Raw genomic sequence first — 25,241 nt, 5'->3', positions numbered from 1 at the left:
CCTAACAAATGGGGCAATGTCATTCTTTCTGATGGAGGCATAGAATTCCATTGTGTATATATACCACATTTTCTTGATCCATTCATCTACTGAGGGGCATTTTTTAAACTTTCCTTTAAATTTTCCTACATATAGTATCCCATAATCTGTTAACTGATCATTTGACTTGCTCTCATCCTATTTATGTGCTTTTTATTTCTTTATTTCCAACTCTTAGAAATTGTTTATAATGTACAAAATGGTATCCAGTTCTCATGAAGAATCAATATTGATGTTATTTCCCTAACTTTTACAAACACCTGCATATTAAATAAAATGTTCATCAAAATTCCAATGACCTTCAGCACAGAACTTAATAAATTAATGGTAAAATTTATATAAAATAAAAAAAAAACAAGTAACCAAAGGGACAAATCTAGAGACATCACAATACCTATATTTTACTGGGCATTATATGGGGTCCCAGTGGACAACACCAGTAACATACTGGTATAAAAATAGATGTGAAATCAATCGATTAAAATAGAGATCTCCAAAACAAACACACATATCAATAGCCAAGTGATCCCTGAAGAAGGAATACATTGTAGAAGAGATAGTTGCTTCAATAACTAATTCAGGGAAAACTACATCTCTACATGTGGAAGATTAGAGTTTATGTTTCACCGTACATAAAATCAATTCCAAATGGATCAAAGTACTAAATGTAAGACCTGAAACTATTAAATTAATAGAAGCAAACTTAGGGGAAACTCTTCGAGACATTGGTATAGGCAATTAATTTTTATGTAGTCACAAAAGCTGAAGAACAGGAAAAAATGAACAAATGGCATTACATCAAATAAAAAGCTACTGTAGAGCAAAGGAAACAAGTGAAAAGCAACCTACAGAATGGGAGAAAATAGTTGCCGACTATTTGTCTTACAAATAATTAATATATCAGAATATATAAAATGATTATATAATGATAAACAATATGATATATAGTAATGATACTTTAAAAAATCAAAAATTTCTCAACCAAGAAATGAACAATCTAACATAGTATGGTAGTTCATGCCTGTAATACTAGCATTCGTGAGATAAGGTAGGAGAGGTATGAATTTCTGGACAGCCAAGGCTACACAATATAACTCTACCTATAAGAACAAAACATAAACATAAAAAGAAAAGACATATGATTTCATAATGGGCAGATGTCTGAGCTACCCTTCTTAAAAAAGAAATATAAATGTCTAAGAAATACATTAAAATGCTCAGTATTATTAGTCATTAGGGAACTACAAGTCAAACTACAATGAAGCATAGTAGTTTCCTTCTCTGGAGATCTTTGAATATAAAAACCTCTGTACTATACAACTTCTGTACTATACAATTTCCCTCCAGATTGAGGTCTGGAGGGAAAGCTGGAAGAAAAATGAGGGAAGAGGTGACACTGTTCATAAAGAAATGTACTCATTACCTGACTTATGTAACTGTAACCCCTCTTTATATCACCTTTATAAATAAATAAATAAATATCTTCTTTGTACTTAAAATCTATACTAAGTTGTTATGTCACTTCAGTTAGAGTAGTTATTAACAAAAAAGAAAACAAACAGAAAATACTAGGAAATGTGTTAGAAAAAAGGAACCTTCGTATAGTGTTGGTTGGAATGTAAATTTGCAAAATGCCATTATGAAAACAGTTTGGAATTTCATTCAGAAATTTGAAAATAGGTCTATCATGTGATTCAACTATCCTATGTCTTTGTTTCTATAACCGAAGATAGTAAAATCAACATATGGACTTGATATTCATACACCTACTTTTATTGTGGCAATATTCATTTAGCTAAGATTTAGAAACTAGCTAGGGTGTACCCATCCATCTGGGAATGGATTAAGAAAATGTAGTATCTTTAGAAAGTGGACTATTATTCAGCCATAAGGCGGAATAAAATCTTATCATTTGTAACAAAATTGATAGAACTGCGGAACATTCTGTTAAGTGAAATAAGTCAGACATAGACCAACAAATTCTCTATATTCTCTTTCACATATATAACAGAAGAAAGGTTGACATAATTGTAAGAAAAGGTTTACCTGAGGTCAGAAGGGATGGTGATGGTAGGATTGGGGGTTGGGGCTTGATTTGAATAATGTACACTGTAGGAATGCATTGAAAATGTTACACTATCCTCATTAACAAGTGTAATTAATACATGATAATAAAAAACATTTAAATGAGCAGAAAGAGAAATCCTAACTCCCAATAAAATGATACTCTATGTAAAGCCATTGGGAGGTCAAGTCGCTCAGGAGGTCAGACCCATCATTTATGGAACCATGCACTTAGAGACATGACCCACGTTAAGACAAAAGGAGAGGGCAGTTTACAACCTAGAGGGCCCTGAACCATGCTGTTACATAACATTCCAGCATACCGAAGATTAAGAAATACATTTCTTGTGTCTATAAGCAGAAGACCAACCAAGCAAATACAAAGCCTAAATGAATAGTACTGATTTATTGTGCTACTGGTCCTAGCCCCAAGACCTGGCTTCTCTATCTGAACATTTTCCCTCATGAAAAAAAATATAAAGCACGCATAATCTAGATGGAAAATGAATTGATTCAAGTTGAATAAAAACTGGAGGAAAGAGAGAGATCAATTCGGTCTCCATTTTGCTTAGAGTAAAATATTTATAATATATAGCATATATTATAAATATATATTTGTTACTGTATTTAAAAAAATCACTGCTTTATAGCATTAGTGTTGTATTACTTATTTGAACAATCCTGAAATGAAGTAACCCCTCATCAAGTAACTTTGTTCACAAGAAGATGCAGTACCATGGCATTTGATTTTCCTTTATAAGATGTAATTCTGGTACATTCAGTACATTCACAATGTTGTACAGTTACCTATTCTATCTTGATCCAAGAAATTGTCGTCAGCCCCAAAGAAAACCTGTAATTCCGTAAGCAAGCAGTCACTGCCTTGTCTCCGCTTCCTCAAATCCCTGTCAACTATCAACTGCACTGCCACCGTGGACTACTTACCTATGCTGACTATTTCCTAGTAATGAAATAATGCGATTTGGGACCACAATGTCTTATTTCTCTTACCTCACATAATGTTGTCAAAGTTCATGCTTAATAAAGCAAGCGTTGAAATTTTATTTTATGAGTAATGTTTATTTGTATTTTGCTTATTCTTTCATATATTGGTGGACATTTAGGTCATTTCCACTTTTTGGTTTCTATGAATATCCATAACATCTATTTCTTCAATACGTGTTCAGTTTGGGAAAATGACTAGGTCTGGAAAGGTTTTGGAAGAATTATAAAACTAAAGATAGTATTTATGTTTGAGAACTCAGCTTTTTAGCTGTACCTTGAGAAATGAGACCCTGTTGTATCATCTATGAGTGAATTGTGACTGTTTCAATTCATTTTCAGTAGGAGGATGGATGATGGTTAGACAAGTAGATACTTTCAAGATTGATTAAATAAATACGTAAATTAATGAATAGATGAAATGTAGTCATATTACAAACAATGACTAACATAATCCATGACAAATGATAGAATAAATCCGGCTATCCACATTTTAGATAGATGAACAAAAACCAGGAAGTGAAGAATGAATTACTTGTGTTGACCTACAAAATAAATGGGAAAATATTAGAATTAGACCTCAAAGCCAGAGGCTAGAGCTTGCCTGACTGTATCACGGCATGTAACTACCTAGAATTAATAGACTTCCACATAGTTAATCTATAATTTGAATCATTAATATAAGAATAATATAGTTTCACTATTGAGATAATAGTCAATTTCATACAATAGAGTATTACAATGTACTAATTTACCAGGATTTCCAATATAAGATTGTTAAGCAAAACTTAAAGGAAGAATATCAGGACTTTCAAGAAAGAACAAGGAGTAAGGGACTACTTGAAAAAAAAAACCAACAAATTAGCAAATAGAGATACAAAAACAAAAACATTGTCAGTGAACTGCTTTTCATTTGTCTCTCGAACAACAGATGTTCTCCTCCTTAATCTGTGCAACCATTTTGAGCTATGAGAAATTTGAATCCTCAAAACATCTTTCCCAGTAATATTCCACATTCACATTCACTGCACAGTCCTGCTATTTGAAATGGGATATTAATGCTTTTAATTGTTTCTAGTGTTACTCATGAAAAAGGCTCTAGTTTTTTACCTTCAAGGTGGTCATTTTCTTTTCTTAATATCAAGATGCATATAAAACATTGGCCGTAATAAAAGCATTACATTTAGAGATGCATGAACTCTCAAAGATTTGTCAACTAAGTTAAATGACATAGCTGACACTCTTTCCTTATTCTTGTGATTTCACACTGCAATAAAGAGGATGAATGAAAAAAAGACAGTAATTATATGTGCTCCTATGAAAAACACAGAGCCATAAGAGAAACGCCTTTCTGATTATTGTCTTCATATATTTTCCTTTTGTTACATACCCCCATCATAGTTAGATATGCTGTACTACATTAAAACAATCACCACAGAACATTGTACCTTGAAATGATAATAAAAGACCTTGGATTCTAAAACTTTTAATAACCACTTCTTTTCTTCCTACTTTCCTTTTCTCATTGAAGATGTCTATTTTATTTTACTTAAAAGAATGTCACGTTGGGTTAACCACTGTAGGGAAAGATTTTACTGGTATTAAAGAATTTTGTTCTAGTTTGCTTTTGTCAAAATTTAAAATGGTAATTCAGAAAGTCCTGTAACATTTGTGTTATGGAAATTCCATGACATACTGCTCCATTATTTAAAGAAGCCTGATAAATTTAAACTTCATTCCTAAACAGTCAGTGTCTAAATGGGTTTAGGAATGAAGTTCCCTGTGGGGAAATGAAATTCTTCTCCAAACATTTTTGATCCCTCATCAAATAGTGTGCATAAATGACTGAATATCATATTACCTGAGCCATTTATTGAAGCTCGACTAAAAGGTAGCATAAAAATTCATCTCTTTATCCCTAGCATTATAGAATGCTCTGTATTGCTATCTTAATTCAATGATAATTTATAAATCTTTATATTCTGTTCATTACATTTAACCTAAAATTATCAAATATTAATAAGTACTACTACCTAGACTCTCTTGTATAGTACAGTAGGGATTTGAAAGAAATTAAATACCAACCAGTTCAATGTAAAACTCACACTGTAGGCAACTTTATGAATGAAGACCATGGAGCTCAAACAAGTCAATTTCTTTGTTTAGTATGATCTCACATTGTCTAACATGATCTTCAAACAACATGTGTTATATAGTATATCAGATTTTTCATAGACAGTATTTTCTTACTTCTTCAATCTTGAAAGTTAGGTATTATTTATACCTTTTTTTTTTGGTTGGTTGTGGGGCTTGAACTCTGGGCTTGGTGCTGTCCCTAAGCTCTTCAGCTCAAGGCAAGTGCTCTACCCCTTGAGCCACAGTGCCACTTCCGGTTTTCTAGTGGTTTATTGTAGACAAGAGTCTCACAGACTTTCCTGCCCGGATTGGCTTTGAACCCTGATCCTCAGCTCTCTAGCTAGGATTACAGGCATGAGCCATCGGCACCATCGGCACCCCGCCAATTTTTACCTTTTATGAGAGGAAACTGAGATGCTGGCAGATTGAATGAAGTCAATATTTACAGAACAGCCTTGTTAAGTCCTTGAAGACAACAGGAATAAAGCATACGGATTGTAATCCTGACCTCACTTCTCATGACCAGTGAGTTGCATAAATCTTTTAAGGCAATAGGGTTCATTAGAATTTATTTAAAATGTATTTAAAATACATGATCAATTTCCAATGTACAAGGATATAACACCCCAATCCACACTATTACTATAATCCTAAAGGATTCATTGGTTAACAAAGCTTTCCTAGATTATTTTATTATATAAATTCTATCTAATCATTTTCAATTAGAAACCAAAACAAAATTTATGCTAAAAGTCACATGAAATTGTCTTGTCTTTAAAGGATTTTGTACTTTCATGTGTGAAAACTCACAAAGTATGTCATGATGATATTAGGGTAGACTTACTTAGATTGTATTTTAAAAATCCAAATTCTCAGAGATAATCCGGGCCCACAAGGATTACAAGACAAAACCTTTGTTCAGTAACCAGAAGATCAAAACAACCAGGGTATCTGACCTCCATACACAGTCTATATTCCAAGTTGTTTGATCTTGCGGCTGCTGAATAAGCTCTGGAGAGTTTCACACTGGAAATACAACTGTCTTCCGGAAAAATACATTATTAATGTTGCTCATATTCTGTGGGCCACACCAAGTCCTATAATCACAACTCCCTTCAAAAGTCATAGGAATGCAATTGGAAGAGATTGGAAATTTGGTTAATTAATATAGCGCAAAAGAAAAAAATATTTCTGTAGAATTCTAGGTCTAATTAGGATAAGTTCTTTCTTTCTCTCCTTCCCTTCCTTCCTTCCTTGTCTGAGACTGGGACTCAAACTTGGTCCTTGATGCTTTTACACATTGACTAGTGCTCTACCAAATAAGCCACACTTCCAATCCCATATTAGTTTAAAAAAACCCAGCAACTGCAGTAATTCTCATTCTATATCCCAGGCTGGCTTTAAACTCTTAATTCTCCTGCCTCTTCTTCTGGAGTGCTGGAATTACATGTGTGTGCTATACCTGGCTTCCAATGGGTACTTAATGAGAGTTTTTCTTGAGATAAACATCAAGAATGCTACTTAAATCAAAGTTTTACAGAATTTAAAAGGAAAGATGGGCAGTTAGAATTGGTTCTTTTGCCAGATGCCAGTGGCTCACGTCTGTAATCCTAGCTACTAAGGATGCTGAGATCTGAGAATCGAGGTTCAAAGCCAGCCCTGTCAGGAAAGTCTGTGAGAAAACTGGAACTGGTCCCTTGGCTCAAGTGGTAGAACGCTAGCATAGAGCTGAAGAACTCAGGGACGGTGCCCAGGCCCAGAGTTCAAGCCCAGGACCATAATAAATAAATAAATAAATAATTGGTTCTCCCATATTCTTAAAAAAAGAATGATTTTTTTTCCACAGCAGAACTAAGTTTATCCGACTTTCATTATGACACACTTCCTCAGTCTTCATCACTTTTGGGGAAGACTTAGAAGGAAATGTATTCACGTTTGAATCACTCTTTCAGCATTCTGAATCAGGGACAGTAAGAACTACCACAAGTTTGTAAGCAACGCAAGTGTGTAAATAGCACAAGTGACAAGTTGTGTGCTCTAGGTGCCTCTGAGTCTTAATGGTACTTGGGTAACTGGTATCTCCTGAAACAATGAAGGAGGTGAGATGGAAATACTTGACATATGTGTGCTGATTTGCAAAGTGTTTCAGCAGCTCTCTAACTCCATTCTCCAAGTGACCTTTTGAAGTTGGCAGGCCAATCATCCTCCTTATTTTAGAGTGGGGACTGAAGCACAAAGAGGTCAAAGCCATCCTTAGGTTTACAACTACTAAACAGCTACATTGAAAAGGAAAGTCAAAAACTCTTGACCTGCAGCTCCTCTTCCTTTACAATGCCATTCGCACAGTTACTGTGCAAATGGAAACCCATTCACTGACAGACCTACTAAGCAAGCAAGCACTCCCTCAAGAATCAACATGCTGTTCTGTTGTGTTTCAATTTACTGGTACTTGCACACAAACAGTATCTAAAGTCCACACTTGCTGTGCAAGACAAGTTTAAATCAATTCAAGTGATGTCTTACAAATATGAGCAGTCTACTAGGAGATCAGAGATAAGTAAAATGTAACAAGTTTTATGGACACAGGATTCATGCTGACTTTCAGGTCTCCTGAAGCAAGTAGGAGGCTCGAATCTGACACTGGCTTTTGCCTCTTGAATTAGTGTGTTTTAATACTATAGGCAAAAAAATGCAGCCACCAACCTTGACTAGTTCCTGTTCCACCTCACATAGCCACATGCTGTGACAACATCCCTCACATACCAGCAAACAACAAAAACCTCACATGAAACCAATGGTTTTAAAATGAGGAGATACTGAAATTGTCAGGCATAAATCAGGGGGAAGTGTCTTTGGATTAACCAGCCTGGGAAACAATAAGCCCCCTAGCCACTTTTTGTCAGTTTGGTTGTCATTCATTTTGAAAGCTAGAGGACTCATTTCATTGTGCTACTTAAACATCATGACAATCTCTATTTACTAAATGGAAAAAAAACCCATAATTAATTCCTAAGTGCTGCTCCTCATCTTTATGGCACTTTAATCCAGCTTCTAGCAGAATTGTCTATGCAAAAGAGGAGTATTATTTGGCAATGGTTTTGTTTATGAATCTGCAGTTTGCTCCTTTGGGAAATGGGAATGATAATATACATTGTTGAAGTATTACAAGTGAAAGACAAACTAGATAGAACAAGCAAATGATGAGGGCTTCTATGCAAAGGAAAATGCAGAATTATTGGTATTAGACATGGTGCTTTGCATCAAGGGACAGTAGTTGTCAGCATGGGGTTAAACTCAATTATTGAACAATCTGACTAGAAGGTAGTTAAAATGATAGCTTATGGTATGCAGTATTAAGTAGAAAAAAAAGATAAAGGGTAAAGTTCATTCAGGTTCAATTGAAGTTAAAATTTTGTCACCCCCAAATCTCATTGTTTTAGGTTAGGATATGCAGATCCTGGATTTGAGAAGAGCTCAGGCAAAAGGCAGTAAGACTCCATCTCAAGGGAGGGAAGATAAAAAATAAGAGCAGAAAAGCTGGGGGCATAATTCTATTGGCAATTCTATTTCCTAGCATGTGCAAGGCCATGGGTTCAATGTCTAGTACTATAAGTCATCTCAATAGTAATCGACTAGTTTTGAATGGGGAAAGCATAGTGATTGTCAGTCAGCTAGGGACACTCTTGGCCAAGTGAGGGATACCCTCTTTAAAGTAAAAAGTAATTATAGAGAGGAAGGAAGAAACTAATGTTTGAAATTGTCCAAGTTAAGGGAGCTTGACCCAGTGACCACATGTCATTCTCACAACAGACCTGAGAAGGTGGGCACTATTAATTACACATTACTTTCACAGGGTCACCTGTTCAGTGGGCACCAGTGCTTACTGCTCTTACATTTGTGTTGGCTTCAGTCCAAGCCTCTTTCTCTTTACCATGTGGCCATAAGGTTTTACCATGTTTTAAAGATAGATGTGGATCCTTAAAGAAAGAAGCTTAAACTTCTTATTACAAACCACTACTATGAAGTCAGAAAATAGTCAGTTAACTAATGCATGAATACAATTTACAAAGTACTTCCTAAATGAGTACCCTGGAATACTATCTCTCTAGTTTCTCATTATCTAGGTCATCCTAAAAGAGATTTTTATTTTCCAATATTCTATATTCTCAATATGATCATCATTATGTATGACATGGTCTGGAGAAAATGCTTTGCAATTATAATGATCATAAAGCTTAAGACAAATTTATTTGGGATATGTAAACTTTTAAAGCTTAGTAGGAATATCCTTCATAAACAAATTGTTTAAATAGAGATACAAGTGGACCCATTGCAACAATGAGATGTACAAGATGTTATGCTGAAAAACGAACTTTACAACTTTGGTGGGGTGTGTGTGTGGGGGGAAGTACAGGGGTGGGAGGGGGTGGGGGGAGATGGGAAGGGATGGTGAGGGGAAACAGGGGAGGAGGCAACAATGTTTGGTAAGGAATGTACTCAATACCTTGCTCATGTAATTGTAACCCCTCTGTACGGTATTTTCACAATAAAAATAATTTTAAAAAATCATTGCTTATCCTTATCTATTTGAAGCATCAAACCCAGAGCTTGTAAAATTCACTTTTCTAGCTAGTATATTCAACCTTTGCCCCAAAGTAAATGTATGAACCAGGGGAAGAAATGCAGTTCCTGATTTTACCTGAAGATGGCATCCATCCCAAAGCTGTATGTGATTTGTATGAGGACTCTCTTCAGATTCGCAAGCACTGTCATAAAATCTCTTCTAGAGACAGGGAAATTTGTGCCATGTATGATAAATGATTCTTCTTTAAGTGTTATTACGTTAATGTGTTCTTCAGATGGTTGCAAATATACTTCCTCTTGGGCTGTGCTGATTCTCAAGTCATTTCCCTCAAGGGAAAACAGAAAAAAAAATATATGCGTGAAACTGAGCGAAGGGCACAGAGGTGACAAGTTATCTGGGTTTGGATTCTCCATGCGGTGGAGAAACCTCAGCGGGTTTTGCGTTTCCGGTTGGATTTCTTGTCATTCACTGTATTTCTAGGATGCCTGAGGGGAAGGCAATGCCATGTAATCATCTCAGTCTGTGCCAAATCTACTACATAGCTCAAGTTCCTCAATTTCAAGTTCCCTTATATAACTTAAATAGTAGCTATTTGGCAGTTCATAGACATACACGTGACTAAAAACAACTTGACTCTTTTGTCCACAAATATATAAAAAGTAACTGTCAAATATTTTATGTTGGAAGTAGATTCAAGAAGATAGTAAGGAGGGAAACTTTCATCAAGTTTATTTTTCAGTTCCAAGACTTGAATTCAGGGCCTGGGCACTGTTCCTGAGTTTTGTTTTGTTTTGGTTTTACTTAATCCTAGCCCTCTACCACTTTGAGCCACAGCTCTACTTCCTAAGCTATTATTTTTAAGGATATCTATATATGGAGATGGAATAATCAAGAAAAGGATGTATGTGTTTGTGTTCCCAATGGAACAATGATATCACAGTCATGTAATAGGTCATCACAGGTTAACCGGTGACACTTTGGTAGCCCTTAGTTTATGGTTATTGATGAGATAAATTTTGAACATTTTATATTAACAGAATTGCTTTCATTTTCAAGGAAACACAAGGTGTGCCTGTAGTTATATATATGTATATATATATATATGCACACACACACATATGTACATTTGTGTGTGTGTGCTATCTATACAACTTGCTCCAATTCTGAAAAACAATCTGTTTTGAGGAAAGAAGTTTGCCATCTTGTCTCTGATTTGTGTGCCTCAAACATTTAAGACAAAGAACAGAGTTTGGTGTTAAGCTAACCCCAGACCAGTTGGAACTATGAGCTTGTGTGTCTCAGTGTGACCATTTGGGGAAGTGTTTAGATCCATGGAAAGAAGCAGAGTGAAAAGGGTGGAAGACATGCTCTTAGATAAATTTAGGCCCCTAGCCTTTTAGAATTGCTTATCTTGAAAGGTTTCTCCTACATCTTTCCTATGGCTCCTAAATTTTGAAGTCAAGATTTGACTACAATTCTATGATTATTTCTTTTTCCATTTACTTCTGCCTAATATCAAGAAAGAAGGTGAACCACAGAGTCAATATGGAAGCAAGAGGAAAGGAAAAATACAACTATAAGAGTCAACTTTCACCTAAGCACTTCTATCATACAATTTAAGAAGTATGATCATTTGTTTTAAATGTAACTTTCAGGTCTAATCTACAAACCTCTTTTATCCTTAAGGCACAATGTATATACCTCTATTTTTACATATGCTTCACAGTAAAATGTGTATATAGCATAAAAGATTCCCAGGGGATATTTTTTTCTTTAGTATTAAGTAAATCATTGACAAACAATCAGCTTAAATACAGTATGGATACCCTTAAATAATACAAGAACATAATATGGTTTAAATCAATATATGCAGTACTCTACCTCTAAGAGAACAACTAGCTGGAGAGCATTTTCTGTATCCTCTTCCTCTTCTTCAAGGTCATATGAGACAGTAAACGTCAACTGTCCTCCAACTGCTAGGAGCTATAAGAGAGACAATGCATAACCATTAAAGCTAGAAGTTGGGCTATTAAGTCACATTTTCCTTATTATTTTAAAATCATTTTATTTTCTAAAGGGTAATATTTGAGAGAGGCAGAAATCACTGCAGTATAGAGTTGAGACAAAGATTTTTTTTAGTATTAACCTTTATACCAACCTTATTCATCACTCATTGGAAGCCTGACATATAGTCACATATTATTTTCCCAGTATTTCAGTATGTTGAAATAGGTTAAGTTCCATGAGATCAAAGATAGCCCCTCCTGTCATCTTCTGAGTCTGTAATTTGAGCTTTAGAATTCCCAAAGAGTAAAAGATCTTTTTCAAAAGTGGGAGATTTCTATACAGCTCCAAGATCATTTGTTTTGTGAGTCTCATTGTAATTGCCAATGATATCTCTCTATTTGTAAGGCATTTTGCATTCAGCACAAATTAAGCTGGGAAACATTGTTAGTCACAGAAAAATAAAAGGTTAGCAGCAAAATTTACATTAAAATTCAGTCAAAACTGAATATATACTTTCCCCTGCATAATCAAATAAGCTTAGTTGGTATGAATGTGATCATCCATCTTTTTTTTAAGTATCCTTCTTTTCTTCTAACATGCCTGCCAAGTCCCATCCAATGTATGCTTGAGGTTTCTTTTTTCTGAGATTGACAGTGACCTTGGAGCCATACAAATAAAGATCATTTATAGGGCAGGAATCAAAACTGAAGCAGTGAGTGACAGGTTCAATGCAAATGCTGCAGTCCTTTTAGTTTTTTTTTTAAAGTTTTTTGAAATCCCACTCCAACATGGTAAATAAAGACATTCATAAAGTAATGCTGATGATTTGTATTCTTCTGTTTGGTTTGTGTTGACACGCAGAACCCCAGCTCTGCAGCCGTTGGCGCTCTATGGCCTTTCACTGCAGACTCTGACCAGGAAAGCATTTCCAAGCTATGCTGGGATAGAGGAGAAGGAACCCCGATTCCTCTCAGACTTGTTCCATGGGGGACTGCACAATAGCTTGCTATGGCTGATTAAACAGGATTTTAAATTGCAGCTCGGCAATGTCCTTTAAGAGCTCATTACTTGGTGCTCCAGGAGGAAGTGAAATTCAGAAAACTTTTATTCCCCTGCTCCATTGAGAAATGGCCCTACTCTAACGTCTTTTCATATAGAAAATAATAAATATCTGCCTAGACTATAGCACTTGTGCTGTTGTGAGTAATGAGGAGTGAATTCATATAAAAGGGTTAGGTTCTATTAAAATAAGAATCCAAAATTTCACATAGCATACTTGTTCCAATCAGCTAGACATTTTCTTCTATTAGGAGAGTCCAAATAGGCAGCGGAAAAAATGTTTTATGTATTACAAAGAATACTGAACTACTTTCAGGGATTTTCTCAATTACTAAAATATTCAGTAGGAAGTGGACAGAAAATTTGGGGAGAACAGTAGAACATAAGTATCTAATATAACAACCCATGTTTAGGGCTTCCAAATACATTTTAAATACTTAAAATTTGTACCACATTGTTTTTCTTGAATATGTTTATCTAAAACAGAAGAACTTCATGTCTGTGACATTACTATCATAGTAAAATGTAACATTTATTATAGTACTATAAGTACCCATATTTTAAGAAATTTTTATATGATCCAGCAGTCCCACTCCTGGGCATTTACCTAAATGAACACAAACAAGGCCACACTAAAGCTACCAACACAACTATTTTCATTACAGCATTATTTAACCTAGCTAAGATATGGAACCAATCCAGATGACTCTCAGTTGATGAATGGATCAAGAGAATATAGTATATATATACACAATGGAGTTCTATACTTCCATCAGAAAGATGACCTTTATTAGGAAATGGAAAGACTTGGAAAAAATCATATTAAGTGAAATAAGCCAGACCCAAAAAAAATAGGCTCCATGTTTTCCCTCATTTATAATAATTAGTGTATATCTAGGATAGTCCTAGCAAAGGATCACAATAGCTCAAAAGATACATACATAAGACTATGTAAAATAATGTTGATCGAAATGAACTCCAAGATATGGAAACAAGAGGGGTTTTGTTTTTGTCGTTGTTAATGTACTGTGTGAAGTTATTTCTTTTTTCCTTCATTTTTTCCTCCTTCGGTTTATCCCCTGTTGTCATTGTTTTTTATTCTGGTACCCTGTGTCTTGTATATACGTTTATCTGATTTGGGGAGGGAAAGAGGAACAACAAAATGGTGAGACAAAGGACAAAGGGTGAACCAAGGCAGCAAAGATTCTCACAAGACACTATGTTGGAAATGAACTTTACAAGGCGGGGGAGTGGGAGGGAGGAAAAGTGGGAGAAAAAGGAGGGATGGGTAACAATGGTCAACAGAAATGTACTTGTATCTAAAAATATAAATATTTTTTTACAATTTAAGGATAGAAGACCAGTGCATTGAAAAGTGGAATAAGATCTAGCATAGTCAATAATCACATGAGCAATACTCATTAGGAAATTATAAGCCAAAACCACTTTATGTGTGCTAGAATGATTATAATCAAAGTGAGATAATAAGAAGTGTTAAAAAGAATGGTATGAAATGGTAGTGCATATCTATCTATATCTATCTATATAAATGATGACATTTTGCTTATTTGTTGACATGACATCTTGCTACCTTTCTTTTCATGCTGGCCTCAGCTGCCATCCTCCATCTCTCTACTTCACAAGTAACTGATGGGCTTATGTCATCAAGTCACGACACTATTTTGTAAAATACAAGTTTTAAGTATCCATAATTCATTTATGTCTATTGTTCATATTCTACTCTAATGTATAGATATATATGGTTTGTATGAATAAAGACAGAAAAAAGATATTTTAAAATTTTGTATAGCTAAAAAGTGTGATCAACTTTAACATTCAAGATTTGAAGATTAATGATAAAGTAGAAAATATTTGCTTACCCTAATTTTAAGATAGTTTCTATACTTATTTCAGTATTTATAATATTTATAAAGTCAAATAATACATAGTACAAAGAAGGAATGGGAGGCAGAAATGGAGGAAAGGAATATATAAATATATAGATCAGAAATCTCATGTACAGATCAGTGATCATTTAGAGAGAATTAATTTACCTTATGCTAATGAGGACTACATGAAGTAATACCAATAAGAAAATAGGTTTTCACACATAGTTTTTGGAAGTATTTTTTCTTAAGGTCTTCTGTGCATCTTTTTATCCTCACACTTTGGCATTATTAGAATAGTTTTTGCATCACCTAAATTTTTGCATCTATGAAGCCATTTTACGTCTATGTTTGGTGAAAAAGCAACCATGTAAACAGGTTCATCATTTTGCTAAGCACATAGATTTCCCCCAAGCACAAGTACCCATGTACACAAAATTAGAATCATTGCTTTTCAGTTAATGTATATAGATAATAATAAAATCTATTTATTCAAGTACTGATTTCAATATTAAAAAAAACATTTAAAATACCATATAAGTTTCTTTACCTATTCGATGTCTGTACTGTGATCCTCCCCATCACCGAGTAACTTTAATGAGAGGAGTGTATTTTCTCACAGTGCTGGAGGTTGTACAGCATCTGAGGTCCGAAGACAGCAGTGTTGGTTTTCTCTGAGGGCTTTACAGTCCTTTTTCTTTCTCTCTCTCTCTTTTTCTTTCCTTCCTTCCTTCCCTCCCTCCCTCCTTCTTTCCTTCCTTCCTTTTTTTCTTCCTTCTTTCCTTCCTTCCTTTTTTTCTTCCTTCTTTCCTTCCTTCCTGTCTGTCTTTCTATTTTTTCCAATGTGGCCTTCCCTCAGTGTGTGTCTATGTACTGATTTTCTTTTCTTTTATTAGTCATATTAAATTAGAACTTGACCTAATGACTTCTCTTTAGCTTACTTACTTGTGTAAATATTCTATATATGATTATAGACCTATACTTTATTCAGGTAATGGGGAAAATCAGGACGATTGAACTGAGTGAGGTACAATTTAATCTATAAGTGTCATATACTAAATGATTGTCCAACTGTGTCTCCAAACTCAACACACCCTAAGGTAACTTCACTATCTAAATTTTTCAAGGATATAAATTGTAAGGTCTGCACAGGGACACATCCCTACCTCTTGGCTAGGTTTCCACCCAGTATCTGTAACCTAGGTAACTGGCAGACCTGGAAGCAGTTACCTTCCCCTCCTGCCAGGTCACATCCTGGGCTGCCTCTGGTCACATGCCTCCCATCTGACCACAGGCAGTTCCCAGACCTTGAGGTCACATCCAGATCCAGTGTGGCCACACTTTTCTCCCACCTGGCCACACCTCTCCCTGTCCCTGGCTTAGATAAGTCCTGGCCCAGGGGTGGGTTGCCTCTTCCTTTTTCAGCAATGCCTCTCCACCAGGCAGGCTGAGGGGCAGCAGTTTGGTAAATACACTTTTCCTGCTGGAATAGCGTGTGGTGGCTACCTAATGAAATCTACCTATTTAATATACCTTACATAAACATGATTATTTTCCCAACTTCCAGGATTTGGTCTAGCCAGATGGTTCCTTTCATTAAGTTAAAGTAGAAATCTTATGTGCAATATAACATTGTTTTCACTTATTATCTGTTCAGGTCAATGTCTTGAAATATTTCTTACCTAACATCCCTGCCCATTGCATATCATTTGTAGCTGAAATTCTGTTTTAAGTCTTCTTGTTGGGGAAAGTTTTATCCACTATGATATCTGTAGTTGTACTTTGCTAATGCATCTCCAGTGTTTTAAATCAATAATATCTTTCGAGATTCCATGTATTTCCAGTATTCTCTAGGAGGTATCCAGCTCTGATCACAAATTATGTGGAGATGTACCTAAGGGCACTTCAGTGAACTCACATAGGTACTGTGGGATATTGCCCATTTCTGATGAAAACACAATACTACTAAATATTGATTGGACAAACACACAGCCATTAGCCCAAGGTAGTTCATAACTTTATCATTAAATAATACTACCTTTCTTTTTAGGATCTTCTTAGAAGGTTGAGTTATATTTGTCCTAAATGCACATGCTCAACAAGCAAGTGTTTTTTAGTGGGCATTGTGATGAGCAAGTCTGCAAAGAGGAATGTAGAGCAGGAACTAGAGATGGCACTGTATGATCTGTTATTCAGCCTTGACATGTTGAAACAGTTGGCCCCCTGCAAACACAGGTTTCAAGAAGTGGAATCAAAATTTTAAGTGGAAAATGTTTAAAGAAACATTGGATCTGTACTGAGTATTCAAAAAGTTTCTTTGTCTATTCCCTAAACAATTTTGCATAATAATTATTAATAGACATTTTTATTTGGAAGCATAACTCATCTAAGAGTGATTTAAAGCACATGAACAGATTTGATGTTATATACAAATATTATGCCATTTTATATGAGACTTGAGTATTTGTAGATTTTAGTATTAAAAGTCATAGTGGTACCAATCTGTTGTGGACAGAAGGTGGACTGGACCACACAACAGCTATAATATTGTCTTTGCATTTACATGCATTATCTCTTTAAACAATTGATAAGTTGTTAAAAGGTAAATGATTAAATGATAAATGTCCCCAGATCCTTAGTAAGTGCAAAGGTGACAGGTTCTATTGGTTAGTGAGGCATTGTGAAAATAGTTGTTAAATGCCAAATCTACTTCAAATTGAGAAAGTTCTGAAAATTTCAGTATATCTAGCCAGTTTGCTACTTAGGTTTATTCTAATTTTCTTCCAGGTAAGATTCCTGCTAGGAATTCAGCAGCTCTCTGCCTACTCAAATGCTGTCTTTTTGTTGGTTTGACTAATGTGTAACCATTCTGAAAAGACTGAGCAAAAAAGCTGTTCAGGAATATTGCCAGAGTATGATGAAAAATCACCACAAACACCGCAACTAGTAGCATAAAAGACTCTAGCACAAGTAGATCTCTGCATCCATTAGCATTGATTGAAGAAGTCTAGCAAAACAGCATGATAAATTGGTGAGGTATGTGGATGGTGCATAACTTTACAGTTTGGGGCTTTGAAGAATCAATTTATAAATTTTATCTCTTAGTCTCTGAAATTAGTTTCTTGTGAACATTATTAATTTCTTTAATTTTTATAGAATATCGTATATGAAAACAATTGAACATTTTCTTCTATAATTTAGGAACTAACCGGCGGTTACCATTCTGTTAGTTGGAGAAATTTTATTTCTACAGCTAGAAATGCAATTTCAATTTACTTTAATGCAATTATTACCTTTACTGGATTAGATTACAGTAAGAAGAGATGAGAGATGTACTCCTTTTAAGCACAGAGAGAGTGAATTTAAGAAGAATAGTTAATTTCATAAGGGTCCCCATAAAAATAATTTTCCACCCCTTTCTCTATATTTATAAAAGGAATAATTCTCTTTGGGGAGACTCAGGTATTGGATTGCGAAGGAATTTTCCATTCAGGAGCGGAGCAGCACCCATCTATTCCCTGAGATAGTTCAGAGCTATGCTCTTTATCCTGCTGAGACTCAGCTCCAACCCATTAAGAGAAGAGCAACATGAATAGCTATTTCGCATGAGTACCTGTTAAAATTCTTCCTTCAGGGAAAAGAAACAGCTTGTTTGCAAGTATCACTATAGCTACTATGCAATATATAACTTCATGTCACACAATTACATGGAACACATGGCATTAAATACTTAATGGGTTGGAAAAGGCTAAAGGTAACTCATAAAACTAAGTTTTATTAATGTATTTAATATTAGATTGCTTTTATTCTATTTCCTCTCTCTAACTTTAAGAAATAAGAAGAAATGGATAATGGGTGGGATAAGCTATTGAGGACAACTGGATAGAGAGGAAACTCTTTTCATGAAATAAGCCTGGAACATTTGGTTGTCTGATGCCAGATTATCATCACTGTTATCATACTAAATGGAGTATGAAAACCTAATATTTGATTTTGCTTAGCAGAGCAAATATTTCTGGAGGGCTATAGTAAAATCAACTGGAGGAAAGGCTTCGTAATACTGAGCAAGATAAATTAAACCTATCTGTCAATTTCCATTTAGTATCCCAACCAGGGCAATTGATTCATCTTTTTAGATTTGGAAGCCTCCCAGCTTGAAATTCAGAAAGGATATCTTTCCAACCAGTGTTTATTAATACATTGATTCACAGAGCTCCTTTTAAAGTAGAAGCAGTATTACAGTATTTTACTTCAAAGTTTTATTTGTTCTCTCATATGCTGATCACATTTAAATAAGAGGACTTCTTTTTCAAAGCACAATAATCATTAGAACACAGCACAGGCAAGAGGATGTAAAATGAAAGAAGAGGCAGAGTAAGCGCAAAAGGTCTTAAGTTTACATGACCTTTCATCACAGAGAATCAGTTAAGGGTTGTGGTTATTAGAAAAAGCCAGTACTCCTAGGATGACAGTAGAGCAGGCAAGTGCTGGAGGATGCAAAGAAGCAAACCTTAAGGAAATAAACCTTCCTTTTCTTGCTTATTCTCCTTTCCTCTTTGTATTTCTTCCTGCTCTGCTTTTTATGCTATCTTTCCTTTCCTTTATCCTATTTTTTTCCTTTTCTCAATTGTAATGTGTTAACCATCCTACAGTGCAAATAGTGTTTATTTTCACAGCTGTTACCATTCATTTCAGATGGTGTGGAAAACAGACAGAGATTGGGATCTTTAACTTTTTTTATTTTAGATTTGAAGATTCCAGCCAGTCCAAGTTGATAGTATTGTATCCTCTGTATTATACTTCATTTATCTGAATTTGGCATCAGCAAATTTGATGAGTACAAAGTAGTGATGAAATTATGAATGTTAAAATACTAAGACTGAGTTCTGGGACAGATGAGCAGAATTACTGTCCAGTGCGGCTAACAATGACCAATCAGTATCTTTGCACTCAAATCTATCAGCTGCCTGTGACATTACCCCTTAAAATATATTCTTTCCACAATTCACTGCATCTCCTAGTCAATATTTATATGCAATGTTTTTCATTGATGGTGAAAAGAGACAGTCATGATGCTTAGAGGGGTGGAGGCAGGGAAGTAGTTGTGAGAGATGACTACAGAAAAACGACAGGTCCATAAGAGTTCCCTATGTAAATGTTTGTGAAATTGTTAATAGACTTGAATAACACCAATCTTTATTTAGTGTAAATTTTTTGTCATGTATAACAAAACTCGGGCAAATTATACTACATAGAAGTAGTTCTTTTTTTTTTGTCAGTCATGGACTTGAACTCTGGACCTGGGCGCTGTCCCTCAGCTCTTCAGCTCAAGGCTAATGCTCTATCACTTGAGCTACATCACCACTTTCGGTTTTTCTGGTGGTTTATTGGAGATAAGAGTTTCACAGATTTTCTTGTCCAGGCTGGCTTTGAACCACGATCCTCCTGAGTAGGATTACAGGCGTGAGCCACCACATCCTGCGGTTCTTTATAATTTAAAAGAAATATTACAGTGAGAGTTTGGTCAGGTCAGAATACTTTGGTTGCAATTGGTTAGAGGCAATAGATCATGCCCATAGTCACAGCAACTATTGAAAGAAGAGAGCAATGGAAAGAAATATAGTTCAAGGCCAGTAACAACTCACTTCATTAATAAGCTGGGAGATTTGGCCAACAAAAGGTAAAAAATGTAAGAAATATACTTGAGAATTAACTAAAGCAAAAAAAGGAGAGCGCACATGTGGTTCAAATAGTAGTGTCTTCTTCATAAGATTGAGGTATTGTGTTCAAATCCCAATACCACCAAGAAGGAAGAAGGAAGAGAGAAGGAGGGAGGGAGAGAGCGAGGAAGGGAGGAAGGGAAGAGGGAAGAAAGGAAGGAAGCAAGGAAGGAAGGAAGGCAGGAAGGAAGGAAGGAAGGAAGGAAGGAAGGAAGGAAGGAAAGATTAATCATTAGTGGGTCTCAGGTAAGAAACAAGAAATCCAGCAAAGCTTGGTAAGAAGACCAAACTTTATAATATAGCAAATAGCTTAAATTTTTCCCTCAAAAACTTAGATTCATTTAGGGACTCTCAAAATGTGTACCCTGTATATAGATGCATGTTTATTTATTGTTGTTGTTTGCATTTTGTTTCTGTTTTTTTTTTTGGTTGGTCGTCAGGCTTGAACTCTGAGCTTGGGCACTATCCCTCAGTTCTTCAGCTCAAGTCGAGTGCTCTACTGCTTAAGCCACAGTGCCACTACTGATTTTCTAAGTGATTTACTGGAGATAAAAGTCTCACAGACTTTCCTGCCGGGGCTGGCTTTGAACTGTAATCTTCAGATCTCAGCGTCCTGAGTAGCTAGGATTACAGGCAAGCGCCCAGCTGATTTTTGTTTCTGGACCAGTACAATGGCTTGAACTCAGAGCCTGACTGAGTTTTTTACTCAAGGAAGTAGTGAATTTATTTACAAAATTATTTTATTAATTTCCAGAACTTTTTCAATTTGAAGTATATTCAACATTTAATAAATAAATTAGTTTCAGTAGTTATTTAGAGATAAGAATCTCATAGACTTTTATGCCCAGGCTGGCTTTGAATTGAAAGCTAATTTAAGGCACAAGCCACTAGCACCCAGATTTTTTAAACACTACATACATGCAATATTTAAAAAGACAACAATAAGTGAATATTTAATATTCTCCTTATGTTTACTAATTTAGGAAATGATTTGCTGCTCTCTGATATACACTGATAAAATCTTGACTTGAAATAGTATAATCTCAGCAGATGTGCGTAAGGATAGCGGCCAAGTTCTGGAAACTGCTTTGTGTTCTCAGGCTCTGATTGCAAGTTGGGTTTTTGCAACAGCTGTTTGTTTTCCTTCTACTCATGTTTGGATGGAACATTCCAATGGGACTCTTGCTGTGGACTAGATTAATTAATGTGCAAACATCCCATATCAAATACATGTAATACATAATTTAAATTGACCTAATCATGTAAGCTATAAATTATGCTTTTAGATACATATAGGTTTCTTATTGACTAGAGTTTAATTTACTTTTCAAGATCTCTGCCCACAACATGGAAAATTATAGGGTCCTAATATGTAAGATTAGTCCTAAGTAAAATAACAGGATACATTACAACCCAAGTTCCATGACGTTAGAGAGAAGCAGACTTATCATAACAAAAATGACAAATGGGTAAAAAAATTATAATGCTCATGAAACTGTTATAGAAACATTGTTTATGTGTTTCAAAAATTAGACAACACCAAAAATTAGACATTAGACAAAATTAGACAAGACCACTGCTATTTACTTTCTGAATGAGAACATTAGTTAATCTTACTCTCACTGATTAAAGATATTGGTTTTTTTGTGGCTATTTATTACTTTGGGCATTATGTGGCTATTGTACAGTCCTTTTATACTGCAGTAAAAAGGAAAGAAGGAAAGTCTGGGAAACAGTTATTCCTGCTACCTCCTAACTATAGCCAAAATGCCACATGTTGCTTTAATTTCAGTTTACATCATTCAGATGGTAGGCATTTTGAAGTAACAGTTAATTTATTTCCCACAGAAGCAGAAGCTAGAACATCAGTCTTGGCAGTATTGGTATTTTGATTTGATGCTAAATGTTATTGATCTACCACCATTTCCTTTTCTCTCCTCTCTTACTCAGGAATTATGTAGTATTACAGTATTATTATAGCAGTAGAGGCTGGTTGTAGACTTGAGGAAATAAAAATACCAAAGAGCAGTGGATACTACGTCATGCTCCAAGAAGAATAAGCAGGCTAATAAAACACATTCAAGTGTCATCTCCCAGAATAAACAAGTGGAGTTGTGTTGGTTATCTGACAGCTCTGTGCATACAAGAGTCATATAAATCACACAAGTGAAGCAGCTTATTTTTGGAGCTTTAAACTAGTTTTGGACTCTGATTTGCCTTCAAGTGTGATGCAGCCCTGGGAAACTTATCACTTCAGGGATTCAATTAATTTTCACTAAAGTGAACCAAATTGTACCTATCTCAGAAGTTTGTAGGATGAAATTGGAAAATACACATAAGCCTCCTCACATGATATTGACCACATGATATATATCTATATGCATATATGTAGATGTATAGATGTAGATATCTATGTAATCTATCTATCCATCCTCTCTCTCTATGTATATATATATATATATACAAATACATATACATATATACATATATATATAAATATATATACATACATATATATATTCTGGGCCATACAGTTTTAATAAGGATAGATTTCCAAACTAAAATATCACATATACCTTACACTAATGATCATGATACTTATTTTATGATTATAAATGTACCTTTAAAATCCTGGGATTTCTGGGAGAAATTCTGATGATGGCTGGAATCAGAGCTTATTCATGTCTTAATGTTTCCCTGTGGTACTTTGCATAAGCAGATAGTCCATCTGCATAAATATCTGCTGAATTTTAATCAAGTTCATCACCACATATCATTTCAATGTACCATAGATGGAAAAAAACATTGAAAAAAATCTAGGATACAATTTCATTACCCCAGGAGATACCTTGCAGTTGTTATTAAAATTTGTTTCTACTGGTTTCTCTATCCTTATCTTTATTGATCTTAAAAATAGACCTATGTGTGTTTCAGGTTTTGGATGATTTGAGCTTACTTACAGATGCTTACTGTATTTCTGACTGGCAAACTACAGATTTATTTGTTTAAAAAATATAGAACCTTTAGCATTTGGAAAGTTTGATCTGCAGCTGAGGGGGAAAATCAATATTTAAGTGATTTAGGCATTTACACACATAAATCAACTATTATGGCATTTCTTTTTGCCAGCTTCTAGATGCTAGCATGATAATATAAATCCCAGCACCCAATGCATATTTTATAAGTCATAAATATATGCTCAATAGGTTGTGATGTACAGGCCAATGACATTTTCTCTGTCTTAAGACACCTAATGCACGGACAAGAAATCAGTGATCCACATGCACTCATAGCTAGTCAGAGCACAGCCTGAGAACTATGTTCAGTTGCTGACACTCTTATTTAAGAGAGGAATTGACAAATTAGAGTTTATCCAAAGAGATGTGACCAGGATGTTGATAGCTCCATCAACTGAAAAAGAGGGTTAGAAAGGTAACATGAGCATTTAACCTTTAACAAGAGAAGAGTTAAAGAAAACTTAATTGTCTCCTTGAAAAATGGGAAGGTTTATCAGAGCAGAAACTTGCTGTTTACAGTATAGGAATGGATCCTATATAAGAAAATATCAGGGGAAAGGGATTTTTAATATTAGGGAGGCCAGTCATGGCGTTTGAACTCACGGCATAGGCAATGTCCCTGAGCTCTTTTTGCTCAAGGCTAGCACTCTACCACTTGGAGCCACAGGACCACTTGCAGTTTTCTGGTAGTTAATTGAAGATAAGAGTATCACAGACTTTCCTGCCTGGACTGGCATTAAACTATGATCCTCAGATCTCAGCTTCCTGCATATCTAGAATTACAGGCATGAGCCACCTTGTAAGAGGATTGTTTTTGAATGCTGTATAAGAATTAAATTCTAATATGTGAAACTGCTGACAGTGATCTACCATGCAGGGTATCTATAACTGTGAAGATACTTAAATAGAGATCCATCTATCGGGGCACTGAAAAATGGATTTCTGTATCAGCTGAGCAGTTGTACTACATCTGATAAAATCTGGTGGGTGTTTTCCTGATAATCTCACAGCTAAATTATATTTAGTAGGCTACTTAGGTACTTGAGTTAACCTTTGCATCAGTATTGGAATGAGTAATTATGTGTGCCTATTTTGTGATTTTTAGAATGAAAGCATATGGAGGACAGGCCATCACATTGCATGAAGCAAAACTTGAAGACAAGTTTTCTTGTCTAGGTGACAGTTACAGTACAGAGAAAAGAACATAGACAGTGAGCTTCCTACTCACTATGAGTGGAATACACAGAGTACATTAGTTTTTCTGTGTCTCCTGTCTAAAAAATGGAAGGGAAACAAAGGCAACTACCACGTAGACCTGCTATGAGGATTCAGATGAATAACCTAGAATCGTGTTTGCCATTTTAGAAATGTTTAACAAATGTTTGATGTTGCCATTATACTACACCATTGTATAGATAGTGAAATTTTCAGTTAACCACAATGAATCATCCAAGCTGCTCTGGAGGGAGAGATTGGGAGAATTACATTTTGCGTCTAACCTAGCCAAATGTTAGTTAGGAAGCCCTCATCTTAACCAGTAAGTTGTGATTGGTGGTACATGTCTGTTATTTCCATTATATAGGTGCCTACAAGTAATAGGAACGTCATCCAGGCAAACTCTAGGAAAAAGCACAAGATCCCTTTCTGTATTTTCTTTGTTCTCTGTGGGTCTGTCATCTGTCTGTGTCTCTCTCATACACACACACAGAACACACACAAACTCACT

The 25,241-nt window shown here is 35.2% G+C and overlaps 1 protein-coding gene across 1 annotated transcript in view; it reads right to left on the bottom strand.

Annotated features, from left to right (window-relative positions):
- The window catches only part of Lama2 (laminin, alpha 2), a 544,126-nt gene that overhangs the window by 232,738 nt on the left and 286,147 nt on the right, over positions 1–25,241 (bottom strand). The window contains exons 13-14 of the mRNA XM_013026778.1: positions 11,708–11,809; positions 9,941–10,152 (exon numbers count right to left, since the gene is read on the bottom strand). Of these exons, the coding sequence (XP_012882232.1) occupies positions 9,941–10,152; positions 11,708–11,809 (314 nt within the window). The remainder of the gene's footprint in view (positions 1–9,940; positions 10,153–11,707; positions 11,810–25,241) is intronic.

The sequence above is a fragment of the Dipodomys ordii genome, unplaced genomic scaffold, assembly GCF_000151885.1.
Source record: "Dipodomys ordii isolate 6190 unplaced genomic scaffold, Dord_2.0 Scaffold97, whole genome shotgun sequence".
Taxonomy (NCBI): Eukaryota; Metazoa; Chordata; class Mammalia; order Rodentia; family Heteromyidae; genus Dipodomys; species Dipodomys ordii.
Note: the sequence above shows the minus strand (reverse complement) of the source record. Positions and strands in the feature narration are given on the sequence as shown.